Source organism: Zonotrichia albicollis, chromosome 1 (genome assembly GCF_047830755.1).
Source record: "Zonotrichia albicollis isolate bZonAlb1 chromosome 1, bZonAlb1.hap1, whole genome shotgun sequence".
NCBI lineage: Eukaryota > Metazoa > Chordata > Aves > Passeriformes > Passerellidae > Zonotrichia > Zonotrichia albicollis.
The window spans coordinates 134,037,379-134,049,433 of record NC_133819.1 but is presented as its reverse complement, the minus strand read 5'-3'; the positions used below and the strand labels follow the sequence as shown (position 1 = coordinate 134,049,433).

The following is a 12,055-nucleotide window of genomic DNA, read 5'->3' as shown; positions in this document are numbered from 1 at the left end:
GGCACGGTTTGGAACGCGGTTCGGGGGTGGCTCCGGCCTGGGCTCTGAGAGGAGGGGAGAGCAGGGATGCACGAATGGAGGAGAAGGAGAAAGGGTTCAAGATTAAGTAAAGGGAAGGGCAGAGTCCCTTGGTTGTGCAACCGAGATATATTTATCCTGATGTTTATCCTACCTGCCTTCCCTGACTTTGTGTTCTCCCGTCTTTTTATGAATATCCTGTACATATCTGCTCCATTTTACGTAGGAAAAAAACCCCTGTACTATTTATGATAGATTCACCTCGGAATGTTGCCAACTTTAGGAGCTCTCTCAACACAGATAGAGTCTTGTTTAGAAAAAAGATAGTGTTTATTCTGTGCGGGGTACAAGGTGGGAATTTCCACAAATCAAGCACACCAGTAAAACAGTTATGTCTTTACGCAGTCAAATTTACATGAACCTGAGCCTGGAGACAGGTAATTCTACTTGAAAACATAAACTCAGCCTTTTAACAGTTGTTGACCCAACAAAATAAACCCAGTGAGAAATAAAGCATGTAATGTCGAAAATCATAATAATTAGGCAATTAGCACACAGGAGAGGGACAATAAGAAATAACTAAAATCCAGGACATGGTGTCTTGCAAAGTTTTGGTAAGGGAATGAGGCAAAAGGCAACAGGAAGAAACAGGCACAGAAAGTTCCATCTGAGCATGAAGAACTTTAATGTGCGGGTGCACTGGAACCGGCTGCCCAAAGAGGTTGTGGAGTCTCCCTCCCTGGAGATATTCGAGAGCTCTCTGGTCACAGTCCTGTGCCGTGTGCTCTGGGATGGCCCTGCTTGAGCAGGGAGGTTGCACCAGATGACCCATTGTGCCCCTTTCCAACCAGACTCATTCTGTGCTTCTGTGGGATGTGAACAAGAGTGTGACAAAGGTGTAAAAGGTAAAGGGGAGTAAGACTGGCTGAGCATCCATTGCTCTAGACATTTTGTGTTTTCACCTTCTTACCCCTTCCCTCTCTGGGGAGAAATTACAAACACGTGTTCCATTGGGATGATACACTGTGCATCAGTTCAGGAGACCGGGCAAGTGCAAAAGGGCCATGGTGTCCTCTCGTTTCTCGCTCCTGGTCTCGCACAAGGCGAACAAAACTCTCAGTACCCCAAGCACACAAACTCGGGCTAGTGCACCCGCCCCGCCCCGCGGACGCTTCGCGTGTTGCGGCGGCGGGCCCCCGGCGCTCGCCGTAGCGCGCGGCTCTGACCAATGGGCGCGCGCGGGCGGGGCGCGCGGTGCCATGGCGACGCGGGGCCGCGGGGCCGCCGCCGCTACCGCGCTGCTCATGGCGGTGTCGGCGGCGCTGCCCCCCGCCCGCGGCTTCTCCGTACCGCTGCAGCGTCCCGCCGACTGCGGCGCCGATCGCTACTTCGACAGCTCCCGCCTGGCCTGCGCGCCCTGCGGGGCCCACCAGCGCCAGAGCGCCGGCGGTGAGCGGTGTGGGAGGCGGGGCTCGGGCGGCTCCGCGCTGAATCCGCCCCAGCAGCGGGCGGTGCGCGGTCGGGCTCCGGCGGTGGCGGTAAAACACGTCTGGGAAAGCCGCGAAAGGGCCGCGAGCCCGCAGAGACCTGAGAGGCCCCAGCACAGCTGTGATGTATCTGAGATGCAGCTCAGAAAAATGACTTTCGACCTTTTTCTAATAATATTTTTTTTTCTCAAGCATTATACTGTATTTGCATTTTTGTCTGTAAAATTCTACAGGACCCTGAATTTATGTTCTCGATCACTTCTGTAACTTTAAACTCCTTGTCAGACTTGAATGTCTGAGATACCAAGTGTCAGATCCTCGTGCTATGCCTGTGCTAGTGCACACGGGAACTTGGAGCACGTACAGCACAGCCTGACAATACTGAATGGAAAACACAGACAGCTAACTGCTTTCCTTAGGGCATAAGCAGGCATTAAAGGGTCCATCTTTCATAAAATACACAGTCCAACAAGAGTGGGAGTTCCCTGGTGTGTGTACAAATTTGAGCCTGAGACCCAAGAAGCTCTCTCTGCAGGGCTGGTACTTTGTGAAAAGCAGTGATGTGTGGAAAGCTGGCTGTGCTCACAGCTGCTCCGTGAAGCTGCTCACCTCCACCACCCCCATGGTGTCCTAAAGACTGACCCCATAGTTCACTCACTGGAAAAAAATATGCTATTTGTTTTTAGATCCCCTGATAATGTGGGTGTCTAGATCCATAGCTCCTTTTTATGCTGAATCTTCCTCTAAATAAAGGGCTTCAAGCAGAGGAGAATTCCAAGGGGAGGTCAAGGGTTTATTTTTTCCTGCAGATCTCGCTGGAGCAGTGTAGATAGGTGCTGCTCAGTGCTGTTTGCATCTTGGCTGAATTCCACTTGTGATTGCCCATACCCTCCTTGGCTAGCTCATCAGCCTGGATTCTGCTTTCAGGTGACATCCCTAAAAATCTAGGTATTGTCACTGTGAGTGTCACAACTCAAACTTTTCATTGATCTAATCCAATTGGGCTTTTTCTTCTTTAGAATTAAGTAGAAATGTTTGATCACTTTGACAAATGTTTCTGTACAGCTGGACTCATTAGAATGTAATTTAAAGTTATAAAACTTTCCACAGAATTTGGCATTATTTTTGCCTTCACAGTTCAATAAGCTTAAATGATAAAAACAGTTAATTAGTACATATAATCAATTTTGGTTTCTGGTATGTGTTTAAAAGTACAGAGGGAAATTCATGACACTGAGACAGGAAAAGTTTCTAAAAGAAAAGTTGTTTAGCACTAGCAGGTGGGCATTATACTGTGCCGTGAAAAGAGTGTTTAATTTAATACCAAATGTTAAGTATGTTGTGTTCACTCACTGAAAACCATTCAATATGAACCTTGATCCCCATGCACAATTTTAAAAGCCTTGAGTTGAAAACAGCTTTTCATACAACAGTTATATTTTGAAAAACCTTTTCATAGGAGCACATTTTGGTTTTAGGAATGACTTCAAATTGAAAAAATAAAAGCTGTATACAAACATATAATATATACATGTAATACTGATGTTGTAGTGAGGAAAGGCTGTGGCAAGATTTAGATGGAGAGATTATATCTCTTACAGACCAACTGGTAAAATTTGGTTTCATTTAAAAACCCACAAAATACAAGCTCTGTATCACTGTTCCACCCTGGTAGATCAGTCAGCCTTGTAACATTCTCCTAAAACATCTGTGTGCCAAATGTAATGGGCATTTTTCAAAAAATGGGTATTTTTTAAAAAGCAAGATTTTCAGTCACATCTCATTCAAGTGTTTTATGTGTCTATCAAATAGTCCATCTTGATCTCTTGAGAGCAATAGTAGTTGTTCTTCATATTCTGTTACAACCAGTCAGTTCTATGTAGATTAAAAGTGCATTTGTTTTGTTTTCTTCAGGTGGTTCCTGTGAATGTGAGCCAGGATACAGGATGGTTTCTAGTAATGATGGGTTCTCTGTTACTTGTGAAAAATGCCCAGAAAATATGGTGAGTATTGAATGTTTCATGTTTGCCATCATGATAGAATAGTAGTCATAACCACTATGGGTTTTTTAATTTTAAATTTTGTCCTGACTTCAAGTTATTTTTCATTAATTTAAAGTATTTTTTGCATCATAGTCTTTGATTGAGAATTTTTAAGACCATGTTTATATGCAGTATTTTTTTCCTATTTAGAGTTGTCTATTTCTATTATTTTGCCTTTTTCATTACAAATTTGACCCCACAGACAAAACAAGAATTTTTTAAGTGTTTAAGTTTCTTCCACTACTTTTCTTCTCTGCTTTGTCCTTGTTCAGAGAGCACAACTCTGAACAATGTTGAAGATGCTTTTCAGCTCATAGATAACTGATTATTTATGTAAATACCATTATTGTGATATTTAAGCTGTATCTTCATAATCCACAATATTTCATCTTCTTACTTCAAAATGAGCTGCTCCTACTATGTTACTTGAATTTTATAGTTATAATTTGATCAGTTCTTCTGACCTTCCTTGACAAATTAAGTTACAATTTTGGGACATAATCTCAGCATTGATCCAGAGACACCAGGCTGGAACAGATTTTTTTCCCACTATAGTAAGCAAAGACATGTATTTTTCCATCAAATCAACTTTTGAGGGTGAAGCCTTCCTGAGTACTTGTTTCTCTTCAATAGCTGTAGAAGAACTCTCAGGAGAGCAGCTTACTTGCCTAATTTAGGTGTTCATTGGCTAATGGGCTATGTAGGTAATTTCCCTTTTCTTTCCATCTTCTTGCTGTGTTAGACAAAGATTTTGTATCCTTTTGTGTTGTGATCATTTGCTATTTTTTCCTCTTTCCTGCAATGATGGCATTTGCCTTTGATCTACTGCCAAGGCTTTTGCAAAGATAAAATGGTCATAGTGGAGAAGGGAGGAGCATCAGTAGCACTTGAGGATGAGAGTTGTCTTCATTTTCCTCAGTGGTTTTATCTGTAATGCAGTAACTTCTTAGTATAAAATAAGTGTGGATGTGAACTGTCTGGGTAGGTACAAAATTCCAAACAATAATATAAGCTACTTCATTTAGAACTCATCAATTTCCATTACTTCTACATATTTATATGCAATTGCAACATGCAATTTATGTGCAAAATGTCTATGTATGCATTATTATGTTTATTCAATATATCTCTTTTTAAACATTCTACTTTTCATTTTCCCTGAAGAATGTAAGCTAACAGGTTCAGAAGAGCTTAACTTTTTTGTGTATGTTTGCTAGAAATTACTTTTGCCAGATTGTTTAGCCTTTTTTATCTTTAAAAGCTTCATTAATGTTATTGATGTTTTATCTGAATGCATTTTCTAGTAATTAAAGGCTGGATAAGGCATTCTTCACAGATACTGGATGATCTCTATATTTTTGAAAATTCTAATGTTTTATATTTTATTTTAGAGCGGAGTTACTCAAGATGGATGGAATTGCATTACTTGCCCCAGAGGCCTGACTTCAAAAGGAAACTGTAAATGCCCCAATAATGAAATACTAGGTAAAAAATGTATTCCAGCTATGAGATGATAGCACTTGTTTTAGATATTTGAGTTTACTAAGATATGCTCTTCTGTTCAGTAAGAAAGAAAATTTTACGTGTGTTTTCTTATCTGATGTAAAAATTAAACATTGCTCATGATCTTATTTGTCATGAAAAGCAACAGATAAATCTGTACCATTGCTCATTGCAATAAAAACTATTATGCAAACATTCCATAAATGAATACTGATGTATCACTTCCTTCAAGCTCTTTGGCAATGGATGGAGTCGTTAAAGTTGGGATAAAAACAATGTCAATACAGGCTATAAAAACATTATAGTGTTTTGAAGTATAAAGAGCAGTAAAAGAATTACATCTGTATGAGTAGGTGGGAGAGAACAGGCTGAGCAAATCAAGCAAATGGCTGTGCATTAGAGTCAGTGGATTTCATGCCTCCCTGAGACAATTGTACCTGTGGCTTTCTGAGATGTGCTTCCCTATACCTGTGCTTCTTACTTGATGCTCTCTAGTAGTTGCAGATGATTTTCAGTAGACAGAAAAATAATGTTAAACTTAGTGTTAAATGGATTTTTGCTTATTTTGCATGGTAGAAACATAAGAGCAAAGTACAGTTTTCATCAGTGGTGTAAAACATAAAAGCTCTTGGGATCTCTAGTTTTCCTATATTTCCTTATTTTCCTTATTTCCTTATATAAGACGTGGAATGCCTGTAATTCTCTGAATAAGAATTACAAATGTCCACTTTGGTTATATTTCTGACAGAATACATTGGAGAATCAGTGTTTTCCAGATCAATAATTTTAAATTTTCCTAGGAATCTGGAAAACACTGAATACCAGTCTTCTGCCTGAAACTTTATGAGAGTTATAAAATAATTCCAGACCCTTATGGTAAAATATTGAGAGCAAAGCTGATTCTGTCATTTGACATGCAGGAAGAACATTAGTACTGTATTTTTTTATGTTCTTTGCATTTTTTTTTAATAATTAGATTTGAAATATCTTGTCAGATGATATAGTTGGTGGAAGATGCAGTTTTGAAACTTGGAAATTGTGACATTTCCATGAATCATTTCAGATGAAATGCAATTTTTTTCCCCAGTAATTTGCAAACTTGTTGTTTTGAATTTTTGCTTTGCAGTGAGGCCTTTGTTTGAATCTTATTCAGAATAAATAATAGTGGAACAGCCAAACTAGACATGAAATGTTGCATTTCTCATTTAAAACTAAACTGCATGTGCACACCTATAAGCAGTGCACACTGATGTGCATGAATGTGCATTTATAGTGGATGTTATTTGCATGTTGTGCTCTTGATTTTTTCAAAATAAACTCTTTGAGTTGATTTTAGATCTGCACAGATGCTGAATTTTTTCACATTTATCTAGAACTGTGTGACACTGCATCAGGCAGTTTTATCAGACTCACTTTTCTTTTCTGCTCAGTGGAAAGAAGCGTGGATGGTGTTTTGCTTGATGAAGCTTTGTGCGTACATTGTAATGGAAGTGAGCAGTCCTTCTCTGCCTCAGATGCATCAGGAAGCAGGTGGGGGCTCTTTGCCTTTTGTGATGATAAATTTAAATGTGTCATGCTAGTTTAAATGGAATACTGCTGAGAAACAAACTGCCTTTGGGATGACAGTTTTGAAGGCAGGGAATTGGAAATCCTCAACCCTGTATCAAACCCACCACGTTTGGTGATCACTGGAGTCCTTATATGGCCAGCCAGCGGCTTGGTTCTTCTTTGGCTTCTTCAAAGCCAAAAGCAGGCTTTAGATTGGAAGCAGAAGAGAATTCTTATTCTGATAAACTATTGTTTGATTTGTTTTCTACTTCACTAATAGTAGAAACAAATCAGTAATCTCTTCTGAATTTCAATTCAAACTAGTGAAGTTGCTGATGCTGTTCCTGGGCATGCTATGTAATCAGCTTTCTCTGAGGACTAAATATTATACTTAATTACATTTTAAGTGCATTCTTCATGTTTGTGATCCATAGGTGTGTAAGATGTGAACAGACATTCATTCAAGTAAGCAAGTCTTGTGACTGCAACAGCCCAAACATTCTAGTAAGTAGAAGAATGGTTATTGTATTGAAGTTCAGAAAAGGAAAAGTTATTTTAAAAAGTGTATCAATAGCTTATTAATATTGTTTTATTCTTATATTTCTTTCAGACTGGTGGGTTGTGTTTCTTGGCTCATGAAGGTTTACCCCCAAAGGGAGTTGCAGCTGTTCGTTTTGCACAGCTAGTAAGTGTATTTATTCTAAAACACTTTTAAGCTTTCTCATTACTTACTTTCAGTAAATATTTCAAATTCCCATTTTTTGTCTGATCCCAGTGATGGCAAGATCACTTGCATCAAGATAAAGTGCAGGTATGGACACCAAGCAAGCATTGTTATAATGGAGTAATAAGCTTTTAAAAATTCATACTGTTTTGGAGACTGAAAAGGGGAAGTAATTTACATGACTTAAATATCAAAACTAGTAGCATGTGACCTTTTGTATTAATTGTGTGCATTTAAAGCATACTCTTGTATCACAAAAAGATGCTGAAGAGTCCCTGAGTGCCTCTGGATTTTTGTACTATATAAAATATGTATTTGTGTAAAACATTTGAAAAAAATACAAGGCTTGAGTTTACTGCTTGATCTTAGAGCTTATAGAAGAAAATGGGCACCTATAAAGTTTGAGATTGTCTGTGAAATTGCTGAACTCCTTGAATTGGCTAATGAATGAAAATATGTTCTATTGACAAGATTGAAGGGGTTTTCATTGTTTTAGTTAATGAACTTTAATTAAATGTGAAATCTGATCAAAATTAAGACCATTTTCAAGTAGTTCTGAATTCGGGAAATGCTATGTGGCTAAGAAATGTATTTTGCTCCTAAATGAGTTCATGTTAAAAGCTACCACTTGAAAGAAAGTGAAAAGCTGTCTTCAGTTTTTCAAATATCAAACATTCATTTGCTGCCTGAAAATGCCATCTTCTAAGTAATATTTTATTGAAGATGTGTCTTTTCAGTTGCTTCCAGTATGTATGAAAGCTATGTGTAGTTCAAATGTGAGTAGTTATAAAAAAGATTATAAAAAGGAGGAACTAATTAATTTGGCAAATTTGGTCCTGAGTTAGATTTTCCATCAAGTCAACATCTTACCCCTGAAATTGCTAGTACTTCCCTTGTGTGGTAAAGAAAACTTCTGCATCACGGAATCCATGTTCAAAGATTAAATAGTTCAGCTCTTTTCCTGTATACTTTGTCTAATTTAGGGAAGTGAAATAAATTATTGCATTATGGTTGTGTTTTGAACTAATATTGTTAGACTGAGATATTTACAAGTGACTGAATGGTCTTAGAAAAAAAAATATGCAGCATCTTCTAGCTGACATAGTTTTCCAGACTGTTACATTGTGTAGGAGTTGTTGTGAACAAAGACAATGAAAAAGTTCCTTATTTACAGGGTGTAACACTGGCATCAGCTTGGTTTCTGAAAAACCTTCAGTCCTCAGCCTTTGCCTGTTGGGTGAGTTTTACTAATGTTTGCAGTTTGCTTTTTTATACAGAATGGTACTCTATAAAAGCATGTCACTTTTATATTTGGAACTTACCCTGCTTATCTTTGAAGAATTTTATTTTGTATGAGAATAGAAAAGAAATAATTATATATCCAGAAAATGCTTAGAAATATTGAGGGCTAGTCAATGTTAATGCAAGTCTATAGTGTTGGAATTTTCACAAGATGAATGGTGTTAAAGAAAAAGTCCTTCAATATTCAGTAGTATCTGACCTACTGTCCACATATTTGGATATAAATGAGCATATCCAGTATTTACTGGCACCTGCTCTTTACCTCTTAGTTGATTTTCAGTTGTTCATAACCATGGCACCAAATTTATCTTTGCTTTGCTTTCTGTATGCAAGTGTTATTTACCGTTATGTTGCTCTGGGTGACAGTAACATGGGTAAAAGAGTCGCTTTGGCAACAGTTTCATACACTTGTGAAGGGCATGTGTCTCTGCTCCCTTTTACCAACTCTGTTATCACACATTCTCATTTTCCTTCTGTATTGCTCTCCTGAAGATCAGATTTTAACTTCTTAGATTCTACTATCTGTCTCTGTTCCCTATCTATCACAACCCAAAGAATTGCCGGGTCAGGAAATCTCTGAAGATCACAATATGGATTTGCAGGATTCTGTAATACACAAGCACATGGAGTCTTGCTTCCTACAATTTTTTATTAGAGATTACTGCAGGTTATTACTAGTTATGATTAGTAAAGCAGATGTATATATGTACTCCAGTGGTAGCAGCAGTCAATAGCAGCAGCAGGCATACATTTCAATATTACAAGTTGCTACAAAATGATCACTAGGAAAACAGCAAAGGCACTTATGATGAATTACCCATATGTGTGTGTATTATTCCAAATAGTACCAGTACAGTACTCAAGAAACCACTCCCAGGAGTGGGGCCTCAAAACTGATGACAGATGAAGTTTCGCTTCAAAGATGATCAACAATCTAGAGGCAGTCAGGCATCTCTAGCTGCAGTCTGGTAACTTGCCTAGGAGAGCTCATAGAAAAGTTTGTGTAGGAGACCTCCTCTGTGTATAGAGATTGAGAGAGATGAGAGGCAGGGACACTCCATTTTGGGGAAAAAGTAGTTTTTATATCAGTGACACATAAGGTGGTGTAGGGCAGCACCACCTGGAGCAGCCAAGAGATGACCACGTTTTATATCTCAGGCTAGTTTTTGTGTTTTCCAGATTGTTTTCCTACTCTTTAATGTACAGCCATCAATAGCAGCTGCCTATTCCTACTCTTTTGGAATGTTTTCCCTCTTCTAAATCCTAACCCTCGTCTAGACTCTTTTTCATCTTTCCAGATGATAGGTTGCTGTTACAATTCCTTGGGTTGGTGCTTATTGATGGTATGTCAGGAGGTCTCTGAAGTTCAGGTACCCAGCTGAACTTCTCAAGCATGTTTCAGACTCCCAGACCATGTTGCCTGGCTGGCAGATGTTCTCTCAGTATTTCAGCAGACTTTTGTTCAGAATTTTCCCAGATCATCTTTGCTGCTCCTATCACCATCTCATACACACGGTTCTGAGATGAATTCTCCCACTGGTCCCATTCTTTATCACTGGCATCAGTTAATCCTGTTTGTCTGCCTCACCCTGCTCAGCCATTCAGAGATGCTGCCTTCATGTGATGAGCAGCTGCTGGTCTGACCCACACAAATGGGGGTAAGGAGGTGGCAAGTTAATACCAGTGCAATGACCCCTGCACAAAGATGCCAGGTGTCACCTCTGCATAGCACTTGGCACTGGTGTGTTTACCAAAACTGAGCAAGGTACGTGAAACTGAAAATACTACATGCATCTATAGTTGTCAGTCTGAGGTCTTTGAAGGAGTAGCTTTGTCATACAGTCTAAGTGGTATTAAACATTTTCATTCTTACTTTGTTTTCTAAGTGCAGATTTGGACATTTCTGTCACTTTTTTCCGTCTAGCGGATGCAACTAAAATAAGCTGAAAAAGTGAGAGTACTGATTTCATGCCTCCATATGCAGATCTGTAAAAATATGGTACCTGAATACCTGGAAGAAAATACTAGATATTGACAAAATAAAATTACTTACAAGTCAGCATAAAGGTTTAGGAGTGGCTTCTGAAAACATTATCATTTTATGACTGCCTCACGAAAGGAAGGAGTAATTAAATACATTTTTCTGTATTCTTGTTTCTCCACTGCAGTTGTACTCTAATCTAACAGCATGCCAAGCTCTTGGAAATATGTGTGTGATGAATATGAACTCATTGAGTTCTTCAAGTACTGATGCCTGTGGTTTGTTTCAGTATATTTTTGTCAGTACAGCAAGGGTAGGCGTCGTTCATTCAATACCCTACTGGTAAGTTGCCTTTTCCATAACTTTTGGTCTTTCATAGCTTTGTATGGAATTTATTATTCTAAATGTTCTTTGATGAAAAATATTATGTTTCATTAGAGAAAACATTGTAATTTTTTTCAGGAGGCATAATCTTCCATGGCTGTATTATGGTGACCAACCAGGATTAGCATCCCAAGTGCTTGAGAAAAATCATTTTCCAACAACCTTCACCTTTAAGGGAACAGATAAGGTAGGTGTTGGGTACTAGACATAGGGAAGCATCCATTAGGAAGAGGACATATATCACATAAAATGTTTAGATTTATTATAGATGTGACTCTACTAGAGGTGAATTTTAGGCAGTTAGTGTAACAAAACTCAGTGTGAGATCTCATGGAAGAGGAAGGTGATATTTACCTAAAATAATGTCTGGTCTCTTCCTTTGCTTACGCTCCCATACCGACGTTCTCATAAGGCCTAGACGTGCTTGTCTGTGTGGTCTAACCAGGGCACAAGGAACAAAGGATGCCAGCTTTTAAGTGTTCATTGTGTCCCCAAGGATCTGGATTAGGGGTGGTAAACTAGTAACCAGACAGACCTTTTACACACCTTAGGAGTTCATAGTTGTTTTGACACTGCCTTTTGCTTCAGAGTCTTTTTACTTCCATCTTCATAAATCTGAGGCAGAGTTGATCTTTGACTTTTTTTAAAATACATACATCCTTTTGTCAGACTTCATGGTGAACTCATGTGAAAAAGAGGGGTAAATATGATGTGCTGTGTCTTTTACTGCCACCCTCCTGGTGTGCCAAAGTGCTGGGTCTTTTGCTGACAAGTTGTCTGTGCCAGGTTTTATCACAACCCATTTATCAGCTCTGTAGCTGAAAACAGTGTTCTTCATCACTTTTATGTGGTGTTTAACACTTTCTGTTGCTTATACACACATTTCTCCCCCTACTCAATTTATTTCGAATATTTCTGTTAGACATCTATACAAGCTGATTGTATCAGAGATGGATTCAGTGTATTACTGCAGCCTTTTCCTCTTACTGCAGTGAATTATGGGGAAAAAAGAGGTGAGGAAAATAATTTTAAGGTTAACAAAGCCAGATATATGTCCCTGGGAGGG

General features: G+C 38.8%; 1 protein-coding gene across 3 annotated transcripts in view; it reads left to right on the top strand.

Annotated features, from left to right (window-relative positions):
* The first annotated feature begins 1,237 nt into the window (after window positions 1-1,237).
* The window catches only part of TMEM67 (transmembrane protein 67), a 32,316-nt gene continuing 21,498 nt past the window's right edge, over window positions 1,238-12,055 (top strand). For 2 of the 3 annotated variants that reach the window (XM_074555090.1, XM_074555080.1), the window contains exons 1-9: window positions 1,238-1,467; window positions 3,420-3,508; window positions 4,939-5,032; window positions 6,481-6,580; window positions 7,033-7,102; window positions 7,209-7,283; window positions 8,497-8,559; window positions 10,793-10,947; window positions 11,068-11,176. In XM_074555090.1, coding sequence (XP_074411191.1) covers window positions 1,278-1,467; window positions 3,420-3,508; window positions 4,939-5,032; window positions 6,481-6,580; window positions 7,033-7,102; window positions 7,209-7,283; window positions 8,497-8,559; window positions 10,793-10,947; window positions 11,068-11,176 — 945 coding nt within the window. In that variant the 5' untranslated portion in view covers window positions 1,238-1,277. Of the gene's footprint in view, window positions 1,468-2,340; window positions 2,454-3,419; window positions 3,509-4,938; window positions 5,033-6,480; window positions 6,581-7,032; window positions 7,103-7,208; window positions 7,284-8,496; window positions 8,560-10,792; window positions 10,948-11,067; window positions 11,177-12,055 lie in introns of those variants that run through there. The other variant, XM_074555094.1, reaches the window with a different exon arrangement.